This window comes from Arachis stenosperma, chromosome 1 (assembly GCF_014773155.1).
Source record: "Arachis stenosperma cultivar V10309 chromosome 1, arast.V10309.gnm1.PFL2, whole genome shotgun sequence".
Taxonomy (NCBI): domain Eukaryota; kingdom Viridiplantae; phylum Streptophyta; class Magnoliopsida; order Fabales; family Fabaceae; genus Arachis; species Arachis stenosperma.
In genome coordinates, this window is record NC_080377.1 from 115,725,995 (window position 1) to 115,749,278 (window position 23,284).

The 23,284-nt window shown below is 34.8% G+C and overlaps 3 protein-coding genes across 5 annotated transcripts; 1 reads left to right on the forward strand and 2 right to left on the reverse strand.

Moving 5' to 3' along the window:
* The first annotated feature begins 12,006 nt into the window (after positions 1 to 12,006).
* On the forward strand, positions 12,007 to 13,145 carry LOC130937160 (FCS-Like Zinc finger 14). Its single transcript, XM_057867064.1, has 2 exons — positions 12,007 to 12,718; positions 12,804 to 13,145. The coding sequence occupies exons 1-2, from the start codon at positions 12,102 to 12,104 to the stop codon at positions 12,940 to 12,942; spliced, it is 756 nt and encodes a 251-aa protein (XP_057723047.1). The 5' UTR covers positions 12,007 to 12,101; the 3' UTR covers positions 12,943 to 13,145.
* Positions 13,146 to 14,285: 1,140 nt separating this feature from the next.
* Positions 14,286 to 18,737, reverse strand: LOC130971569 (oligouridylate-binding protein 1-like). Its single transcript, XM_057897120.1, has 12 exons — positions 18,408 to 18,737; positions 18,030 to 18,091; positions 17,613 to 17,715; positions 17,388 to 17,464; positions 17,242 to 17,303; positions 17,051 to 17,138; positions 16,849 to 16,924; positions 16,703 to 16,733; positions 16,045 to 16,164; positions 15,574 to 15,659; positions 15,200 to 15,373; positions 14,286 to 14,840 (listed from the first exon to the last, which is right to left on the reverse strand). The coding sequence occupies exons 1-12, from the start codon at positions 18,486 to 18,488 to the stop codon at positions 14,598 to 14,600; spliced, it is 1,203 nt and encodes a 400-aa protein (XP_057753103.1). The 5' UTR covers positions 18,489 to 18,737; the 3' UTR covers positions 14,286 to 14,597.
* Positions 18,738 to 21,283: 2,546 nt separating this feature from the next.
* On the reverse strand, positions 21,284 to 22,847 carry LOC130941979 (protein TIFY 10A). Of its 3 annotated transcripts, none has more exons than XM_057870656.1 (5): positions 22,544 to 22,816; positions 22,103 to 22,223; positions 21,822 to 22,027; positions 21,680 to 21,737; positions 21,284 to 21,602 (listed from the first exon to the last, which is right to left on the reverse strand). In XM_057870656.1, exons 1-5 carry the CDS (start codon positions 22,716 to 22,718, stop codon positions 21,506 to 21,508), a joined length of 657 nt encoding a protein of 218 aa, XP_057726639.1. In that variant the 5' UTR covers positions 22,719 to 22,816; the 3' UTR covers positions 21,284 to 21,505. The 3 variants fall into 3 exon arrangements, with proteins under 3 accessions (XP_057726639.1, XP_057726633.1, XP_057726626.1); XM_057870650.1 differs by having other exon boundaries at positions 22,103 to 22,226; positions 22,544 to 22,810; XM_057870643.1 differs by having other exon boundaries at positions 21,822 to 22,223; positions 22,544 to 22,847.
* Between the last annotated feature and the right edge of the window lie 437 nt (positions 22,848 to 23,284).

Here is a 23,284-nt window from a genome sequence, read left to right on the forward strand (position 1 = left end):
ACTTTTTCTTTTAAAAATTCATTTTCAGCTCTTAACACATCTCTTTCAGATCTGCATTCATTGTATTTATCAAGCAGTTTTGATGTGTTTAAAGTGAGATCATCAATAATAGCATGCAAGTCCTCAATGGTCAAATCATAATAGTTTACCTCATTAAGATTGTTGTTTCCAGCCATGAAGCAGTCTTTGTCATCTCCTTCAAATTCTTCTTCTTCATTTGAGTCATTCTTAAGATCCTCCCAAGTTGCCATGAGTACTCTATTCCTTTCCTTCTTTCCTTTGTCCTCCTTTTTGAGCTTTGGACAGTTTGACTTGAAGTGTCCAGCCTCCTTGCAATGATGACACGTCACCTTGCTCAAGTCTATCTTGTGCTCCTTTGAACTTGAACCATTGTATTTGCCCTTGCTCTTCATCATCCTTCTAAATCTCCTAGCAAAAAACAAAAGCTCATCATCTGAAATACCATCACTAGACTCACTCTCTTTTGGTTCTATTTGTGACTTGAGGGCTATTCCCTTTTTCTTTGAGTCTGTGTTTGTGTGTATGGCTTCATAGGCAAGGAGTTTTCCTCTCAGCTCATCATAGGTTATGGAACTTATGTTGTTACTCTCGGTTAGGACAGTGACAGTGTTTTCCCACTCTTTTGTGAGGCTTCTCAGGAGTTTTCTCACCAAGGTTTGTTCTGCATAGTTTGTACCCATAGCATCAAGGTTGTTGATTATGATTGAGAATCTCTCAAATGCTTCATCAATGCTTTTTCTATCCTTCATGCTAAACATCTCGTACTCTTTTCGCAGCATATCAATCCTCGTTTCTTTGACTTGTTTAGTGCCTTCGTGTGTAACCTGGAGTTTTTCCCAGATTTCTTTAGCTGTCTTGCATCTAGACACCTTCCGGTACTCTTCAAAGCTGATAGCACAGTGAAGAAGGTTGATTGCTTTAGCGTTCAGCTCTATCTTCTTCTTGTCATCTTCATTCCATTCAGCTTCTTCTTTTGGAGTCACCACTCCATCAGCACTTGTTTTTGTTGGGATCTTGGGACCACTCACAACGATCTTCCATATGTTGTAGTCAATGGATTGGATGAAGATCCTTATCCTTTCTTTCTAGTAGGAATAGTTCTTCCCGTTGAAGAAAGGTGGCCGGTTGTTTGACTGGCCTTCAGTGAGGGTGTAAGCAATTGTGGTTGTACCCAAGTTGTTCGCCATTGGATCTTTGCTCCAAGCGGTTAAGCTTGATTCTTGAGACCTTAGCTCCTGATACCAATTGAAGGTTGTGGTAGGCTTAGAAAAGGGGGTTGAATCTATGCCTTCCTTTTAAATTTGCTGTTATGACCTTTTTTAAACAAAATTACAATTCTGATTTTGTTTGAACGCAACAGCGAAAATTTATGAGACAATTTATTTTATCTCATGAATATCAGAAAACATAACTCAGCAGAGAAGAGAAAAGCGAACACTAGCATGTATCCTGGTTCGGTTGCCTTGTGCTATGCAACCTACATCCAGTCTCCTCCACAATTATGGAAGAATTTCACTATAATTAACAGAATTACATACACCAATTTCACACTCAAGTTCTATCCTAACTTGACATTGGCTATGCTAACTCCTAACTATTCACTCTTAGTGCTAACCCAACTAAGAAAGGGATACCAAACAGGTACAAGATACAAGATACTTAGCCAACCTAAAGAAATCACAAAATAACTCTAGGCTTTTCTCTCAAGTGTATCACTCAGCCTTTTTTCACTCATGACTTTTATTTGAGCTTTCTCACAATGCCTTTTCTCACAAGAAATTACAGAAAGATAAACTTGGAAAAGTACATTTCAATTAGAAAAACATGAAGGAGATTGACTTCATCAGCAGCCACTTTGCTATGTGCAAAACCATATTTGCAAACCTCAGATACAGTTCTTCAGTGTTGGCCGAATGCTTTTTTTTTTTTGAAAGAGAGCATTATCCAAGTAGAGAAACTTTTCAGAACACAACTCACAAACTCTGGTTTTCTCTCCTTGCCTTTGAATGAACAGAAAATTTTCTTTTATCTCCTTGCATGTTGTTGGGTTCTTCTTCCAAGGTCAACACCTTGAGCCTTGAGCTTCACCAACCCACAACTTCACCTTTTCACCTTAATCCCCAGAGTAGAAACTTTCCCTTTGACTTTCTCATCTTGACCAAAAGCCACAAAGCAGTAACCATAGAAATCTTCTCATGGTCAACTTGATCTTAGCCATTGAAAAACTACTTTATCCCCAAGTATCACTTGTGACCGTAGATGTGAAACAGAATAGGGCAGAGAACAACTTTCCCTTGAATGCCATTTTCGGATAGAGCAGAGAGTTGGGAAGAAGAGATGAGACCGAGTTGCATGTATGAGGAAAAGATTTACCTATAACCTAAGCTTGATTTGGTTTGGATTTGTTGAGATGACTTCTGCCTTTCAAGCTTAGTTTCTCTTTCTTGCTTCTTTGGTGATTTGCTTGGTGAAGAAGCTCTTTCACTCTCGTTCTCTTTCTTACTTTTCTGAAGCTGATTTGACTTGGTCAGAGAGAAGAGATACGTTGCACATTTTGGAGGAGTGAAAAATTCAATCTTGCAAGAGAAGCTTTGTGGGATGAATACGGGCTTGGATCGGTTTGGTTCATGTAACCCGTTTGGCCCATCTGATTTCTTTGGCTTCTATCTTTTGCTTTTTCTTGGACTTCTGATTTTTGCTTTCAGCCCAATCATCCTTGCTAATTGCTTTTTATTCCATTTGGGCTATTGAAATTTTGGCCTGCACCAATAAACAATTAGTAAAAAATAAATATAATCAATCAACACTAATTATTTATTTTGCCCAAAAATAATGTTTGTCATCACTAATTAATTTAGTTAATTTCTTAACTCAGCATATTTTAATCTATTTAATTAAAATACTCTTTAATAACTATTGTTTATATATAAATTAGTAATAATTATTTTATTATTTCAAACAAAGAAATAATAATATAAAATATATACTTATTATTATTGTAATAGTTTTTATATTGATTAATGAAAAAATATTAAAATAATTAAAATTTATTATATTCATAGTAATATATATTTTATAATATTATTATAGTAGTAAAAATAATAATATAAAATGCATTTATTATTATAATATATTTTATTTATTTTTAATTTTTTATTGATCCTGAAATATATTAAAAAATTTAGATTAAATACTTTTGTAAAAGGTTAAAATATTTTACATCATATAATAATAATAATAATAATAATAATAATAATAATAATAATAATAATAATAATAATAATAATAATAATAATAATAATAATAATAATAATAAATTATTGTTAAAGTAATAAGTTTTATTTATTTTTAAGATTTTATCATTAATTATAAAATATATAAAAATTTTAAATTAAATAATTTATAATAAATTAAAATATTAAAATAAATTAAATTTATTATATTAATAGTAAATATAAATTTTATAGTATTATTACAAATATATTTAATAATAATAATTAATTATTATTATTAAAGAGTATTTTAATTAAATAAACTAAAATATATGTTATTTAATTATTGTAAAGAAGGAAGGTGTCTATTTTAAAAGTAGTGGGGTGGAAAATGTGAAGTTAATATATTGCATACGTTATTATAACCGAAAAAGGAAGGAGGAAGAAAAGTGATAAGTATTCCATGCATAAATATGTAGCATGCATGCATCCAGCTCGATCACATACATGTGAAATAATATTATTATATTTGTAATTTTCTTAATATGATAATACCTACACATACAGGCGTGAGGCGTGTCGAAAGATAGAAGGAATTGGATTATAGTGGTGATGTGGCTGCATGGAGATAAATTAAGGAAATTAAAGGTACATATATATGTCAATTTAGGCAGGTAGGTTGTCACATTGCATTGCATAAACCTGGCCTATTCTGGGTCTTACACGATTATCGTATTAACTTGTTAGTATGTAGTATGTACACATATAATTATAAATTTGTAACCCTTAATTTCTTGCTGTAATGTACCTCTTTCATTGAGAATTCACCTCTAATTGGTTTCTTTGAATTGGTAAACAATAGTTGTTTTAATTGGTTATGTGTGCATGCATGAATGAATAGATATAGTTTCATGTGATTTTGTTTTGAATTGAGAGTTATGGCATGCGTGTGCTGGAAGCCTTGTTTTGATTATTGGATTTGTTCTGCAAAAGACTTGCATCACAATAATTCAGATCCATTATTTGCTTAGAAGGCCCAAAATGGATATAATCTCAACTGCTATCAGATCCCACTTTTGTGGATAATATCTAATTCTTTAGACAACTACATATTTCATCCGATAAATTCTTATTTTATTTTTATTATTTTAAAAAAATATTGAATTGTAATTTTGAATGGAAAATAAGTATAATTTTGACCAAATTGGATCAGATTTGTTACGATATGCATGATGACGTGGATGTCTATTTAATGGGCAATGATTCACTTTTTTTTACAGATGAAAATTTACTTTTTCAATGTTAAATGAAATTAATTAACACTTCTTCTGTATGCCTATAAATAGACATGAACTAATGAAAATATAAATATAGCAATAAAAGTTAATATTTTCTTTTCTTTCTCTATAGTAACAAAACAAATGCAATTTTTTCTCTTTACTTTTAATATTTTTTTCTATCTTTACATATATATACATATTATAACATATAATATTAATGTATATATATAAATCATTATTGAGTTAATTATATTAGAACCTTCTATTTATATATTTTATTTTATATTTACATATTCCTTATTTATTTAGTTGTTTTACAATAAGATTCGATTTTTGTAGACTCCAACATAAACCGAAGGATATAAATGTAATTTGATAGTGAGCAAGAAATCACTTTCTGAAAGTGAAATAGGGTGGGGTCAGCTATGTTGTTCCTTTCAATAATGGGTGTCCAAATACATCCTTCATCCAACTATGCAAATACTTTCGAATCTTTCTTCTACCACAAATAAAGACAGTTTAATCTCGGATACTAAGGTTTTTTTTATTCTAATGTACTTTTAATATATTAAGAATAGGGTAAAAAACACAAATAAACCATAGGAGGAAAGTTTTTACATGAATAAGTCAAATTGAAGATTGATTCACGAATGAGCCAAAGCATGCTTATATGTAATTCGAATCTATTTGGTTTGAACTACATTTGCAGATAAATCGAACCTATTTGGTTCGAACTTCAAACACATAATTTGAACCTAATTGGTTCGAATTACACACGAATAGGTGTCATCACATAATTCGAATCTAATTGGTTCGAATTACGCATAGTTGTAAATCGAATCAACATGATTCGAATTACTAAGGAATAGATATGAGTATGTTACGTGCATGGGATCGTAATTGATGAATATATTTCGTTTAAGGAGTTTTAAACGAAATGTCTGTTGAACACACATGGGAATAAATTTGTCTACGAATTAAATTAATTAAGACATGATGCGGAAATTAAATAACATCAAAACGCAAAGTACAGATGTTTCATAGTAACACACACATACATCTAAAGGTGGATACGAAGTAACACTGATAACAAAATACATAGACCAAGATAGGTAACATACAACTCGGCACAGAAATCATCTAAACAGGTGCGACCCCGTGAAGCAACGACGTGGAACCCGTGTCCTCCGACCTCTCCGGATAAGCGGCTCCTCATCCTCGATCTCGTCGTCCTCGTCCTCGTCCTGCGAGACTGGCTGTGCAGGCGTCCTAGGCTGGACATGTATCGGTCGGGATGAGGATGGCCCGAGCCGTGCACTATCTATCTCTGCTGCTAGAATCTCAGCTACTGCCTCTTCCTCATATCCTGCTATCTTGATTTCCTACGATATTTCGAGTTGGATGAAAAGATCAATGACCTTTCCTCATTGGCCTTCGGCTTCAGCAAATTGATCTGGGACCTTGTTTCGGTATAAGGACTGGCTTCCGCTCCTAGGTTGAGTTGTACGCCTACATAACTTACTGAATGTGACACAGCAGTATGTGCCGAAGCTGGGGTACCACCCAAAGCGAAATACTCAGGAGGAGGCACGGGGGGAGGCTCATTCAGATCGACATGTAACGGTGCCTGTGTCCTCGTCGTCTAAGTCCGCCCACGGGCAGTGTCATCATCATGCATGATGGCACTGATCTCATCTAAGTAAGGAGATCCACCAAAATCCCTATCATACCCAACACCGGCAAGGAAGTCTGAAAACGTGCTGCCCGGACTCACCCATGGCGTACTCTCCTGAAGTGTGTGGTCGTCAGAGGGAACTCCAACAAAGTAATCTCCGAGCGGCCCCTCCCCAAGTCCAGCCTCACCATGGGCAGTGGGATCTCTGGTGGTGTACCCCTCTCCACCAAGGCCGCCATGATGGGGACTAACAACCCCGACTGCACCCCTACCCCCACCGTCCACGTCATGAAGATCACCATCGTCGTGGCCCGCAACGGGTGCCCTCGTCCTCGACCACCACCCCTACCTGCCTCATCAGCCTCCCCCATAGCCTGCTCTAGCCACCTCCACTCACGCTGGCTCTGTCGTGTCCCGACACGAGCTCTCCTCTCAACCCGATGCCTATCAGGGACGTCGTCAACTCGATCCATGTCAAGAACTCGCCCAGGACCCCTCTGTGACGCCTCGACAGGAATAGGAATGCCCCTCGGATCCCCTAGATAAAACTCGGGTGATAAGAACCTCTTTCCATACTGAATCCACCAGTCTAGGTAGGCGTGCAAAGGACCAGGGTCGGCAACAACATCGAACCGGAGGACGTGGTCCGCACGAGTCTCCCAAAGAATATGCCAATGCTGTAAAGCGGAGGGGAACCAACGATCACCGCCTCTCCCGTCCTTCAACATCAGAAAGTCGATGTTAAGGGCGAGACGCGGGAGGGGCTGCACACCACCGAACTGCGGTAGAACCCTATCTACCTGATACCACTCTACAACGACAAAGTATATCAGCGACGTGACAGACCGCCATACCGCCATGTGTCGAGGCTCCAATGCCTCCGGATGCACAACCTAAAGTACCTCGGGTGAGCTATACGGCATCCAGATAAACTGCACAAAAAATAGCTATGTTGTCACGCCAACTATTATTATACAGAAACATCTAATGTCTAGTTATTCAAATAAAAGTAACCGGAACAACACTCACATCCCTGGGCTGTAACATGTCTATCTTCAGTCTCGTGCTCTGTACTCTAGGACCCTTCTCGCTGTAGGAATGGCTGTAACCTGATCACCTGCAGCGCACATGAGTGTTATGTTTAATCAGAAGTATGACAGATTTGTAATACAGTACAAGCGTACATGATCATTAGCTATTTTAACTTGAAATAGAAAAGCCTGAGTAGCGTACCTAGATGCCAAAGGCCAGCTGCACGTATCATACCCAGCAGGCCTAAACCTGGGAAAGCGCCAGAAGATCCAAGACTGAAGTAGCTGAAGTGGGCCCGCTAACTTCACCCCATGTCTGTTTGCCACTCGGCACATGCACCGGTACAACCATGCCAATGCTGCAGACTCCCAAATGTAGGAACCCATCTCCTCAAGCCTAGCTACGTAGGGAAGCCATCTGATGTGAATGCGGTTGCCGGACTTGTCGGCAAACAGCTGAGTGCCCAACAACATCATGATATAGGCACGAGCAAAGCGCCGCATAGTATCCTCATCGGCTCCCTCAGGGCACTCTCCGAAAGTCTCTTGGAACCAGGTGCAGTTTACTGCGAACTTCTGAACCTGGCTCGGAGGAGGAATCACTCCAAGCAACTCCTCGAACCACACCCAAGCTGAACGTCCACCCTCGATATACATATGAAAATCTGTAAGCCAACCGCTGACATAACGCCCGTCCACTGCCAACCCCAAATGGTACGCCACATCCTGAAGCGTGATCGTGCACTCTCCGAAGGGCATATGGAAGGTGTGTGTCTCAGGACGCCACCGCTCGACGAAGGCGCTGACAAGGGGCTCATCCAACCGGAACCATCTATCGTTCTACCTAGCCAGATGGTATAACCCGGCCATCTGCAGGTAGGGAACATAACGCTCATCGAGTGGCATGCCTTGTTGCCGCCGCATGCTCCTGATGCATCGCTGTGGCTGCACATTAAATGGACCGCATTATAAGAACAACATACAATACTAGTAACAAAAATAAAACTAACATAATAAACCACTTAGATAAAGCACTTACATAAACCATCAACACAACCGTATATAAAACCACTTACAAAAAACCACTTACCCCAAACCACCAACTAAACCGCATGTAAAACCACTAAAATAAACCATTTGTAATACCACTACAATAAACCACTAACAATACTACCTAACATAAACCATTTACATAAACCATTAACACAACCGCATATAAAATCACTTACAAAAAATCACTTAACATAAACCACCAACTAAACCGCATGCAAAACCTCTAATATAAACTATTTGCAATACCACCACGATAAACCACTAACATAAACTGCCACTAAAACCACAGACAAAACCACTAACTCAAATAAACCGTGTGCACAAAATTTTCTATGTACTAACCTCGTCGTTGATGATCCCGGCTATATGAGCAACCCCGTCCAACCGGTACAGCCTTGCAGGATCGTCCCCCATCAGCTGAGTCTTCGGTTCTACTATTTCTCGGATCGAATCTGGATCGTTTTCTCTGGGATTTAGTGGGGTATGGAAAATGAGAAGTGATTCGAATTTGCTTGATTCGAACTCCTTATATAGCCCAATTGTTCGTAATTCGAACCAATTTGGTTTGAATTAGTAGTGGAGCTTAATAATGAGTAATTCGAACCAATTAGGTTCGAATTATGTGATGGCACCTATTCGTGTGTAATTCAAACCAATTAGGTTCGAATTATGTGTTTGAAGTTCGAACCAAATAGGTTCGATTCATGTGCAAATGTAGTTCGAACCAAATAGGTTCGAATTACATATAAGTATGCTTTGACTCATTCGTGAATCAATCTTCAATTTAGCTTATTCATGTAAAAACTTTCCTCCCATGGTTTATTTGTGTTTTTTACTCTGAAGAATATAAAAAATATTAATTTGTGTTTTCAACAAGTATTCTTTAAATAATATCATTTTTAACAAGTTAATTCCTACTTATAATAAACTCTGCCATTTAGTCCAAAGACTGGATAAATTATTAATATAATAAAAAAATTTAGCAGATTAATATTTTTTAGTTGATAATTTTATTTCTTTCTTTCAAAAAGAAAAAAATATATATTAATTAGTTGATTTCTTTTTCTTTCTTTTGGTTAAATCTTAATCAGATGTAGACTATAAAATTATTGATCATGTAACATAACTTATATATAATTATTCAAATTAAAGTTTAAATATATTGAACCTTGTTTTCTTTGAGATCCTATACCACTATGGCCCTATGGGTGTGTTTGAATTTGTGTTGGAGAAGAGAGAAGCACATTTTAGCTTCTTGAATGCTTCATATTTGTGTTTGGCAACATTTTTATACTTTAAACGTAGAAGTGATTTTTATACTTCAACCCACGTTTACCAAAAGCTATAAATTCTAACTTTTCTGTTTAGCTTTTCACGTTGGATTAAAAATTATGTTCTATGTACCAATTATGTTCTTCATTATTCATATGTTTGTTTTTTTATAATATTTTTTCTAATACTCTCTTATACATATTATTATTTTTTATAAAACTTCTATTTTTTTTTGTTTATATGAGTTTTTTTATTGTTATTGTTATTTTTTTACATGGAATATTTTCTTACTTTGTATTATGATTCTATTAATCCTATTAGAATACTAAAAAAATATTAAAATTTATTTAAATATTTAAAATAAAATTATAAGATAACATAAAATAATTATTTAAATTTATGTCATTTTCTTTAATTTTTCACCTAAAAGTGATTTTGAATAATGTAATCCAAACAATATTTAGTTTACTATAATCTATTTTGAATAAAAATTACCAAACATAAACCACGTTAATACTAACTCACTTTTGATCAAAATCAATTTTATACACACCTCAGTTTACAAACTGTAATCCAAACACACACTATATCATTTGTAGTTGATTTTCTTCTGTCTAGTTGAATACATGTTTCTATTAAAATTAGTTTTGATATGTTGTTAATATAAAAATATAGTCCAGTTACATATTTAAATATTTTTGACAATCAAATTTAACTAAGTTGTTCCAAATTCAATAAAAATCACATTCATAACATTAGGGTATACACACACGCATTTCAATAACGTAAAATATATCTTTCTTCGTCTTCTTCTTCTTCTTTTCCTTCTCTTCCTCCTTCTCCTTTTAAATTTGTGCACGTAGATTCTTTTTTCGTTATCGTCATCACCAACAACACCAATATTTTGCTAACATTTTTATTGTTTCTGATTTTTTCTGTGCTATCATTAAATAATTTTGATTCATTTTTTAGTTTATTTCGGTTCATTTGTGAATTAATTGAGGTTCACTGCTAATAAGTATTGACCAAATTTTTTATCTCTTAAATAATTTTGGTTTATTTCTTGGTTCAATTGAGGTTCATTTGAATCCATAAATAAATTGTATGTGTTTTTGTTGATAATTGAGTTTTTTTAACTGTTTGTTCTAAATTGAACTGATTTTGATTCATTTACGTGTCAATTGAGGTTCACCTGATGCTTAAGTAATTTTGATTCATTTCTTAGTTTTGACCAAATTTTTTATTTCTTAAGTAATTTTGATTCATTTCTTAGTTTGTTTGAGGTTTATTTGGATCCAGAAATGAATTTGTTATGTTTGTATTAATTGAAATTCACTTGATGCTGCTAATAAGAATTGACCAAATTTTTTAACAAAGAAAAATAAAATTATTTATTATCACTTTATTCAATTGTATTAGATTCCACTCTATTCCATTCAATCAGTTCAAATTTGAACAAGCAGTAAAAAAATCTCAATCATCAACAAAAATTTATCAAATTCATTTTGGATCCAAATGAACCTCAATTAAACTAAAAAATGAACCGAAATTATTTAAGAAATAAAATTTTTTTTTGTCAATACTTATCAGTAACATCAAGTGAGCCTCAGTTAGTGCATAAATGAACCGAAATTAATTCAGATTTAAACAAATAGTCAAAAAGTCTTAATCATTAACAAAAACACATCAAATTCATTTCTGGATCCAATTGAACCACAATTAAACTAAGAATTGAACCGAAATTATTTAAAAAAATAAAAATTTCGGTCAATACTTATCGGTAGTATCAAGTGAATCTCAATTAATACACAAATAAACTGAAATAAATTAAGAAATAAATCGAAATTATTTAATGATAGCATAAGAGAACATCAAAACTAATAAAGATGTTTGCAAAATGTTAGTGTTATTGGTGACGAAAAAAGAAAAAAAAGAAAGAGGAGGAGAAGGAGGAGAAGAAGAAGGAGAAAGAGAAGGAGAAAGTGCTTAATTTAAAAAGTTATTATAACAATTTCGTTAAATTTGATTAAATATTTTACTTAAATATAAAGATTTATTGATAAAAATATTTACACATATATTAAATCATATCTTATCACACTAGTTAGAATTCTATTAAGATTACAAGTTTAAAAACCATTTATACCAATAGAGGCACTATGTATAAAAAGAAATCATAATCTTTTAATTTTTACTATTAAGGATTTATTTTTTTCAAAATCTTTAATGCGAGTTGTGCATCCAACAATAAATAGATTTTTACACCAATATACTATACAATTATTACACTATAATCTGCTTAATTAAATAATAAGAGAGGAATAAAATATTAATGTTTGGTAGCAATCATACCCAGCATAATTCCAAGCAAAACTAGGTGCTTAGTCCAACCACTCCATGAATGATAACGATATTAACACATCCCACTAACATAACAAAACATAAACATCACTCTTATAAATACAACCCCTCAAGCACACATTTCCACTCCCCAAATTCTCACAAACAAATTAACAAACACCTCCCCTTCACTCACTAAACAACAACTTTTCCGATCATGTTGATGTTGGGGAAGAGGCCCAGCCCAATGATCGGAAAGTTGTCCGAATTATTGGTCTCCGGGGGAGGCCGTGCGGCCGCGGTGCTTCTAGACACCGCAACAACTGGTAGCCCAAGAAGCCCCTTGGATATGAAAGCCCAGCAATCATCGCCAAGGGGCTTAAAGGGCTATGATCTCGGTGGTGTTGGTCTCAAAATTGTGGTGGCTCTTGATAACGAAGAGTTGCCCAAACGCACCGTTTGTGTCCCGAATCTGAACCGATCGAAGCCGATCCCGGTTTGTTCCATGAGAAAGCCAGATGGGTTCCAAAGGGTTTCTCCAAACGAGAATTTTGACGTGGGTGGAAGCTTGGAAGATTACACGTACGTGACATGTCACGTGCCTAACAAGACCTTCACTAAGGTGTACTATGATGGTGGTTATAGTGATGTTCCAAGACATGTACGGTGCTACAACAACAACAAAGGCGAAGAATTAGACGCTGGTGTTCTTAGAACCCCATCATCAGATTTTGTTGAACCTTCATGCGAACCAGTATTCCCCACATCAAATTTTCTGAGTTCATGCCATTTATGCAGAAAGAAACTTGATGGCAAAGACATATACATGTACAGGTAACGATTATTTTGATGTTTGGCAAGTGATACATATACCGGATGGAGTTTGGTTAATAATTGTTTGTGGATATGGCGTGTGCAGAGGAGAGAAAGGGTTTTGTAGCCCAGAGTGTCGTTCAAGACAGATGATGATGGAGGAACGCAAAGAGCTTTGTAGATCAGAAGCTGTAGAACTGTCATGGGAAGAACAAATATTCTCAACCGGGATTCTTGCCCTTTAATATAATCAATATACAACTCTATTTATCTACGTACATATATAGTGTACTATTAATTTGAGGCAGCTTGATTATCACTGTAACCATAAAAAGAAAATTTTGATCGGAAATAATGCTAGAGGATTCCGTTCCGTTGTACTTTTCCTGTATGCTAGTATGTTGCCAATAATTATCATGAACATGAGATGTCAAGTTTTTCTTCTTAAGTCCGTGGATACATTTAATCAAAGAATTTTTCTGGTGTGTGATAATAAATGTGATATTTGAGTTGAAAGCAACGGGAGTGGACTATGACGATGGAACCCACTGCCCACTTGCCATGGGCCCTACCATCCCCACTAACAAGCTAAGGATCACAAAAGTAGCCAACATAAATCATCAACACTTGATCAAAATCCCAGCTACTTTATGCTTCGCAACTCCCCTTTTAATTGTTCTTCCGAATATGCCATTAGCATATTGTATAAACCATTCTTTCTGGAAACAAAATGTATACAGAGAAATGCACCGGATTATTCAGTTTTTGCACCGCACATCGGATAAAACATTAGGGCATGGAAGACAATTATTAAGGATACAAATAAACTTCACTAATTTGAGAAAAAAAATTAAAATCTGATTAAAGCATGCTTTATATCTCAATCAAGAGTTTAAATTTGGGACAATCAATATAAAAGAGTTCATAAACATTTATTCGTTTATTAACATGTAAATGAAAGCATTTGATTAGTGAGTATTGTCTTATTATGTTATGCCTTCAAACGAGTATAACTCAGGCCAAATTCATTTGCTGTTCATTTGAATTCTTTCCATTCTATATAAGCAAAGCAAAAATTACGAATTATACCATGCTTTATGCAAAAATAATTGTAATATGGTCCCAAAGCACTTTATAGGTACTGTTGGTCACCCAAGAGTTAAACTAAATCTTGAACATATCCGCTTCCTTAACCTTTTCACGCTCCATTCCTATTAGTTTGGGTTTAACAATTTTCTTTAGTTTTAGAGCTAGCATAGTTGGCGTCCATTGGCATTAAAGATTAGAATATTACCAACTACCAAGTATCGTGGTCTCTCATTAAGAGCAAATAGGAGGTATCGTGTGTGTAATCTTTAGTCTCGCTAACAAACTAAAAATCATGGAATCAACAAGGCAAAACGGCCTACTTAACATCTATGTTTGAAGACCTTCTATAGAGGAAACCTGAGTAAGTTTGAGTATTTCTCCCGCAAGTAGAACTTGGCACATCTTTCGAGCATAGTTTATAGAAAAATATTAAAGGTTTAAAACATTTTGACATGGCGAGCAGGTTTTAATTTGTTATATATTAGGAAAAACACAATCATCGGCCACCCAACAGAATCATGCAATCTTTCCAATTAGAAAACAAGAGACACTATCAGTGCACACAGGACCAATTATAGTAATACACATGTACAAAAGCATAAATAGACGTACAACCAGCAACCGAAAAAATTATCTAATGGAAAGAGCTAAACATACGGGTGGAAGGAAGAGGAGAAGAGAGAAAAGAGAAAGAGGGGGGGGGGGGGGGGGGGACCCCAAAAAAAAGAGTAGATGATACTGTAGCTGTATTCTGGAGGTTCAATACTATATAATACTCCCTTCTTTAACTAGGGGAGTTGCATAACACATTTTACTGATAGTACATAAGGTGCTGGTTAGGAGCACCCATTCCCATGGCTGCCTGCTTCATGGCAGCATGCTGATTCTGCTGATGCATAAGCGCCGCATGCGCACCACCCATCTTGCTAAGAGCCATTTGACGTTCATACGCTGCAAGTCCCACAGGAGAAAAGCCAGGCACATGTGCAGTACTAGGTAGGGGAAGAGGAGTAGAGGCTGTTCCAGGAGGAGTGGGCTTGCTACCCCATGAACACTGCCGAAACACCAAAAATTTGGATCAGATACAATGCCATTATGCAGAGCCTTTTGAGTATGAAAGATTCCATTTTCCATGACAAAATTTATAGCAAGTTGTTTTGAGAGTTTGCGAGACAGGAGTTCCACGGTCAATAAGCTAGTTGGAATTTCACCAGATCAAATAATAATAATAATAATAAAGCCTCCAGTTGACAGCAAAATCCAGTTTAATAAACCCCTTAAACTTGAGATAGGAAAATATGAAAACAACCAAGTCATATGCCACTAACACCATCTTAAATAACACAGAGAATAGCAATACGGCATCAAAGATAATAGAATTATCGGCAAACAAATATCCTGCAAACAGCATACCTTGACAGGTTTGCCAAACAGAATCCGAGCATTACCCATCTGGATAGCAAGAGCTGCTTCATCATGTGTACTGTATCTCACAAATCCAAAACCTTTGTCTCGTTGCACCCTAACATCTTCAATAATTCCAACACCAAGGGCATGAAAATGGTGATGAAGATCAACAGATGTAACCTGCAATTTCAATACCTATGAGAACTTCTAAAAAGTAATTTTCGATAAAGCTTAATTTGCATGAATATGTCGCCTTTTATAGCTAGCAACCTAGCATATCTGTACTGCTAATACAGACAATTGACTGCCAAAGCACTCCACCTTTCAATAAAGCTATAAGACTAGGTTATATCAAAATGGCCAAAAAAAAAAACCCTTGCCTCTGGAGCGAGATTGCCAACATAAACAGTGGTATATTGAGGATTCTTCTCTGGTGCATCATCACTGGTTACTTGCTGCGGTTCTTCTGCAATTAGAAAACAAGATAACCATGAAATGAAAATCATCCACCAAGCATAATCTACAATCAGGCAACTACAAACAATAAATGGAAAAGTATCCCTACATTAAAAAAATAATTATTTGAAAAACATCAACTATGAAATATTATGATACACATCAGCAGCATGAACACATAATATACTGAAGTGCCACCTTAAAATGATAATAAGAAAAAAAAATCATGATGTTAGATCTCATAGGAGCTTTCAAAAAGTAGGCAATGAATTCAACAATTTTCTACAGTCTAGATGCAAACCACAGGAACAAAATGAAAAAGAGAGAAGGGGGGGGGGGGGGGGGGGGGGGAGCCACTAAATAGAATTTTAGAAGAATAAACTCAGTAATCTCACCCGATGTTCCATTAGTTAACTCCACAACACTTTTAGAATCCGAACTCTGCTTTTCATCATTGCTGTTAGCCCCTTTAGTGGCCCAGTTACAACGTATCTGTCTACTTCCAAGCCACTTACCTAAAGTGTCAGAAAAATATTAAAAGTTTCATAAACAATGGAAGGTGCTAATGTGTGAACTACAAACTAGGAATGGGCAAAAATAAAAACAGCAGCTTATAAATCCAAGGAAAACTATCATTATCAATGATGAGAACCTCATCACCACAAAATATTTTCTCAACACTGATATAATTGGGAAAAAAAGGGTTATTTGATCCTTCAGCCCAAATATCTGGCCAATTAGGCCCCCGTCATCAGTTCCCCCCACCTGAGGCCTCGGCAGTAACAATATGGAGCAACATATATTAAATTTCAGAGTTCCTGAATAAGGTTTTCTATTATTAAGCTATCACATGGTTATAGCCTGTAGCAAGATTTGATATCGTAAGTTTTCCAAATATATATATATATACAATGTTCCATTAAGGTGTAAAGAAGAAAAATATGTGATGAAAGAGACATAAATTTTCTATAACAAATATAACATATAACAGACATAAACCAAAGACACAATGAGAGAGATAAAAATCTAGCAATTCCAAAACAAAAATCTTACCAGTTAAATCATTTATGGCACTTTGGGCATCCTGATAAAGTATATTACAAAATAAGGACACTACATTAGCATGACAAACACACAAAATAATCCCAAAGAATATTAAGATAGGAAGAGAAAAATGTAATAAGTTGAAGATTTTATGCCTGCTGATTTCGAAAAGAAACAAAGCCAAATCCCCTGGACCGCCCTGTTTTCTGATCCCACATTACCTTCGCATCTCTGAAATCAATTTATCACAAGTTTATTGTTACTATGAATTGAATTCAGGTACATACTCAAGTCAAATTACTTCTCACGTCATGTTACATGTAACCTACAATAACAAAATGACATTTAGAAACTTACGAACAAGTGGGATACACAGAGAAGCAAGCAAACAAGGTTGCATCTGTAACCTCAGGGCTAAGGTCACCAACAAAAATATTAAAATGACCTGAATCCAAAACAATACAAAGGGTAAAGTTGTTATTCCACAAAACAAGAACTGTAATAAGACATTGCAAAGTACATTTCAAGGAAAAATATATATATGTAACCTGAAGTATCCTCTCTCTGGCTGCTAGCATAAGCCCAGTTAACCTTAATAGGCTGGCCAAAGCTGCATAGTACATGCAACACATCATAGTATGAATCTAGTAGAAGCTGTTCCATATCTCAAACAAAAAATTAAAATCAAACTTACATGTGCCTTCCATTGAGAGTTACAATTGCAAATGCAGCTGCACTGCGATCAAAGTAATCAACAAAGCCATAGGACGACTGCAAATTAAATGATTGAAGAAAACCATCATTGTGAGATGAGAAAGAAATACATAGAAATATCTATTTCCAATAGCTGACAGGAATCATGGACTCTACTGTAAGTCATTTTATTGCATTTAAAAAGAAGAATATTAAGAAAACTGACCTTATCTTTCCTAATGAGCTTGCATCCTTCAAGTGCGCCTGCACTTGAAAAAAGCTCTTGAAGAAGGGATTCTGAAACCTGAGGATGAATGTTGCCAACATAGCTGCATTTCATCAAATTTGATTAACGATTAGCAAATTAAAAAATAAATACACATCAAAGAAAAGCGCTTCATAAACCTAGAACATAAGAGAGTCAACTTGCCAACTACAAATACATAAACCAAGCAGAAACTTTTTTTGAGAAGAATTCTTGCAAAGGATATAATAAATTATCTAAGAGGCAGTGAAGTCAACGAGCCACTTCCTTACGGTACTAAAATACGGGAAGATGAACATGTCGAACTAAACAAAAATACTCGACATTTTAAAATAATATTTTTTAAAAAAAAGTAATAAAATGTTCATTAACACTCACACACTGCGGCATGAACTTGAATCAAAGCCAGGAGGCAGATTTCCACTCAAGATAGGCTCAATCTGCAAAATAAAAATGTAAAAACAAAGGGGAAAAAAACTAAAATCAAAATCATCTACTATTCTACTCTCCTCACAAGTAATCTAATTAAAACAATAGGAATCATAGCGTAAGTACCCAGCGTTTCACCTAAATTCTAGGGTAATTCAAACGTATCTAATCTAATCCCAAAACATAACAAAAAAGCTTGAGCTTGACGAAATAGCTGAAAATTTAAGCAGCAAACAGTAATCACAAAGAAAACATGCTAAATTTTGAGAAGAAATGAAGCTGAAAAAAATCAACAATTAAAAACAAATAAATAAAGAGTAGATGAACCTGTGGAGGAGTTAGGAGAGCAGGGTGGTGGTAGAGAGAGTGCTGCATCATAGCATGCTGTCTCAACCTGTGTTGCTGCATCTTCGATTCCTAGGGTTAGGGTTTGAAGACGATGATGAAAGGATAATAACAAAAGGGAAGAACCAAAAAAAAAGGAAACGGAACAAATCAAAGTTGAAAACACAAAATATAAGACAAACAAAAAAAAAAGAGAGAAAACAAAAAGGAAAAAAAAAGAAAAAAAAGGGAAAAGAAAAAACCCCTCGAAAGGGAGAGGGTGTGAGAGAAAACAGAGACAAACAAAGACGAAGAAGATGATACTGGAGAGGGACTCAGTCTCAGATACACTTACCCCCTTTTAATACTTCAAAAATAAAATAAAAAATAAAAAACAAACAAACTAACTTCAATAATATTTTCCATTAAAAGAAATGGGGCCGGGGGTGAAAATGGAAAAGCATCCCAAAGCGTTTGCGGATAGATTTCTTTTACATATTTTGTAGGGGAGTTTTTTTTTTTTTCTTTTTAAAATACCACGGCAAATCGGTTGTGTTTCACTGTACTGACCGTATTCAATTGAACTAATTTTTTTTTTTTCGGTAAATCTTTTGTTGTTTTAAATTAAAAAAAAAAAAGAAAAAGAAAAATACTCAACTAGCTCTCTTGTTTCTGGCCTGAGTACTAGCTTTGTTTTGTCATACTTTAGTTAAACTAACTTGGATTTTTGTCCAAATCATACTGGTCTGAAAATTATGTTCTTGTTTGTTGTTTAGTTTTTGAAGAATCTTGTTGGAATAAAAACAGGGAAGTTCAATACCAATTCCATTATGCCGAAAAGAATCAAACAATAAAATAGGGCACTCTTTCTTTTTTGGTCATGGATTGGGTTGGACCCAGCCAACCAAACCAAGAAAGAAGACCCGGGTAAAGTTGTAGCAACTACATGACCAATCGAAGGTTGTAGCAACAGGCAAGTGATCAAAAATTAAAAACATAACAACTGGGCCTAAAGTGTACTCAATGAAAGTATCTTGACAAAAAATATAACATGTTTGATGGGGCAACCAAAAATACCAATTCTTATATATTTTTCGTTTATTAGAATTATAAGTTCAATTTAAAATCTTAGTTCCTGTCCAAAAAAAAAATTCTTAGTTTGTTGTATGATACTATATTACTATGATAGTGATATCTACATATGCGTATAGTTAGGCCTTGGGTTTTATGTGAAATGTTATTTTGTTCTATTGTTATTGTTATTAGTTTTTGTGGCTGTAGAAAAATTCTAATTAAGAGAGACAAAAAGTGTTTGTTTATACCTTATACCTTATGGTTCTTGGCATCTTAGAAGAAAAAGAAAAATTCTATTCTCTGATTTGATAAACACCCTCCCTTCTCGTCACTTTTTTCTTTTTTCACTTGAGAAATGGAAAAATAAGCGCACATAAAATGGTAGAAAAGTGTAAAAGTGTCAATCTAGTGCCACTGCCTTGAAGAACGAAAATTCTTATATATTTAGTCGCAACACACAAAACATGCTTTTGACCTAATAAGATACGTGTGCGCAACTAATTCATTTCACTATCTATATATTTTTTATTTTTTGAAAAAATTAATCTCATTTTTCTGTAAAAGGTGAATGACCATCTTATATTAGGCATAAATATTTTTTTGTTTTATGTTTTTGATTTTCTACAAAATTATTCTTCAAACTTTGATCCTAAAATATTAAAAAGTGTTTATTTTAATATTCTTTCGTTAGTTAGTTTGTTTGTGCCATTAAATAATAATGTAGGACATTTTACCATGTTAATATTTTAATATTAACATTTAACTTATTATGTAATGAAAAAGCTAATAACAAAAACAAACAAACCTTTATTAAAATTTTGTTGGATCAAAACTAAAATAAAAAATTGAATATTTAGGGATAAAAAAGTTATTAATCTTAAGCATCTATAGCTATAATAATTTTGTTTAAGTAGATTAAACACATGTTTTCAATTTGTCTCTAAAATGTTTAAAAAAAACTACCACATGTTCGGTAATTATTAAGTACCATTACTCAACCAGATCTCCTTCATGTTTGGCTAATTTTTATTTTCTTCTTCGTATGTACCTAAAAAGATTATTAGAGGCTTGTATACATAAGATGTTCTCTCATAATGAAATACACAAGGAAAATTATAAAAAAGAGTACCATTTAGTTCATACTTGTTGTCTGGTTTAAAACATCAGTGTTTTAATTATTTTAATTATTAATTTTAATTAATATATTATATATTTTTTTATAATTCATATCAACCGTTAAAATATATATTTGTTTCAGATATACTAGAAACTTCCTAAAATATATATTTGTTGCCTTCTTTGACTTATAACATTGGCTGAAAATGAGTAAATTTGTTTTCTCTATCTTATCTCCAAGAAAGAATTATTTCTACATGCCAAAATAATGTTATCGGACTCTCTTGCATCAATATAGCTGTAAAATAGTGATGCCACATCATTCAAGAATAGTGGCAGAAAATGGGAAGAAGGTGCGCAGTTATAAAGGGCACAAGCACTCACGTTCCCTAACTTCAAAATCTTACCCTAACTTCAAAATCTTAGGTGGTTGAGGCATGCGATACAGGTGCCAAAAGACGGGACCCACTTAGTGACACCACTCCAACTTTGACCAATTTCCTCCCTTTCCTTGAACCACCACATATAAATTAGTAGTTTGACTCCCAAAACGTGTTAATCATTTTGCTTTATCACAATTATTATCAGATTTGGATATCATATAATATTTTATTAAAGATTAATTTTATTATCATTTCGATTGATGAGGAAAGGAATTATTAACAAGAGGGAAAAAATTCATAAAAACATAAAAGAAATGGAATGAAATAGTATTGAATCCAAAATGTTTGAGATACTAATAATTACAAGGAAAGAAATAACTAGGCAGAAGCTAAATAGGAATAAAGTTAGATGTATATTTGTCTTAGTCTTGATATATAGCAGTGGGGATAGGGTGAAACCAAAATAACAAAAAGCCTAATTGAGCAGTCCACCAATTATGAACAAAACTGCTTTTGATAGTGTGTTGATTAAGCTCCTAACCCAAGCCATGCCATAGACGACTCAGCTGCTTTATTAGGGACCGAGACGGGGCTGCTGCTTTGATATGGTGCTTTTGAAGCAATTCTGCAAACACAACATAATAATTAGTCAATTAGGCCTCCAATTGATAAACCAAGCAAGCAATTGTTTGGGAAGCCTACCTATCCTTTCTCTTCTCCAGGAAGCGATGCAGCGAAGCCTTCCTTGCAATAGGTAGATCTGCACATAAAAATGAAATTTACCATTAGAGAATAACTCACAATGATATATCATTTTTACTCTAAATAAAGGAAAAGAAATTACCACCAACAACAGGTGCGGACTGTAGCTGGGAGTGGGGTTGAAACAAGTAAGGCCGGGTGTGCTGAGTAGAAGCGCATGCACAAGAGTTCCCTCTTTTAGCCAAGGACAGAATCTCCTCCGCTTTCTCAGCAGGAATGTCATCAAACACCATCACTTCTCCACCATAAAAGATTGTTAACTGTGCACCTTTACCATCCTTCAATGCACTGCACATGAGTAATTTTGTTAAACGCAGAAAAGAAACGGTGCGGTGCATGAAAAGCAACAAGAAACACGCATACCTTGTGTTTGCATAAGCAGGAGCACGTGGATAAAGAAGATCCATGGTTGTCACATTATTGTTCTCCTTTGTGGGAAATAACTCCATGGTTGTTGCAGAATAGCATGAGTTCTCAGGTGACCCTGCTGTCAAATAATAAACAGATTCAGAGAGCCGTAGAGAACGGAATACATCATTCAAGTCCATCGCACTCTTAGGATAAAAAAGATGATTAAGCAAATCCCTTAATATATGATTATCCTCCTCGTTCCCCGGTATCCACGAAATACGGTTTAATCTTATCCCAAAAAAAGAGAAATAAAAAAAACGTGACTCCTCCTCTAACAGAATGTTGAGAAAATTGGGAGCGGGTAACATGCATGCACTCCAAAAATCAAACATATACATTTCGTAACAGAAAATAGAAACGGAATAGGGGGCAATTTGGGAAATTGAGAGGTACCGTGTGTTTCAGGGGCGGGGTTGCGTTTTGTTATGCCGAGGGTGAGGTCACCGAAGGAACCGTTTTCTCTGAGGTATTGGCTCAACCGATTACAAGTCTGGGAAAACGTGGAGATCTCCGGCGACTTCACCGGATTTTGGCCGGAAACTCCAGAATACTCCGATGAGCTGGACATTTTTGCAGATATTGGCGAGGCTTTGATTTCTGAAGAGAGGGCGGATGGTTTCGTCGTCCTGATGAGACTTTTATTTTATATAGGAGAGGGTTTGTAAGTTGGAAAATTGAAAAAGGATTATTTTTAATTTTAAATTGCGGGGTCCAGGGAAGAGGGAAAATGAAATTGAAATTGAAGCACGAGGAATATGTGGGTGTACTCTTCCTTTTTAAATGCTGCTTTCGGCCTTTCTTTAATTTGTTGCCTTCCATGACTCTCCCCAACTCTACTATTAGACTTTTCCGAGTCCACTCTCCCCTTTGTTTCTTTTCTATTTTTTTTTTCCATTCAAACTAATAAATTATTACTAAGCTCACAAAAATTAGTGAACAAAGGATAAAGATATTTGTATATACTTGATATTTACAATATTTATAAAAAAATAATTTATAATATTAATATGTATTTTGTAAAATTACCTAAAATCAATATAATATGAGTCTAGATCTGGATTTTTTGGATGAAATTTTCGACTTGATCATTTGATAAAGAAAGCTATCCAACAACACTTTCAAATGGATAATGAT

Coding starts and splice junctions, on each gene's coding strand:
- LOC130971569 (XM_057897120.1), bottom strand. CDS start 18,488: ATGCAGCAACACAGGTTGAGACAGCATGCTATGATGCAGCACTCTCTC. Junction 16,734..16,848: donor TTTCTTTTCGAAATCAGCAG/GCATAAAATCTT, acceptor ATACTTTATCAG/GATGCCCAAAGTGCCATAAA. Junction 15,660..16,044: donor GTTAACTAATGGAACATCGG/GTGAGATTACTG, acceptor TTCTAATTGCAG/AAGAACCGCAGCAAGTAACC.
- LOC130937160 (XM_057867064.1), top strand. CDS start 12,102: ATGTTGATGTTGGGGAAGAGGCCCAGCCCAATGATCGGAAAGTTGTCC. Junction 12,719..12,803: donor AAAGACATATACATGTACAG/GTAACGATTATT, acceptor TGGCGTGTGCAG/AGGAGAGAAAGGGTTTTGTA.
- LOC130941979 (XM_057870643.1), bottom strand. CDS start 22,718: ATGTCCAGCTCATCGGAGTATTCTGGAGTTTCCGGCCAAAATCCGGTG. Junction 22,224..22,543: donor CCCCGCCCCTGAAACACACG/GTACCTCTCAAT, acceptor ATTTGACAGCAG/GGTCACCTGAGAACTCATGC. Junction 21,603..21,679: donor CTGGAGAAGAGAAAGGATAG/GTAGGCTTCCCA, acceptor TTGTGTTTGCAG/AATTGCTTCAAAAGCACCAT.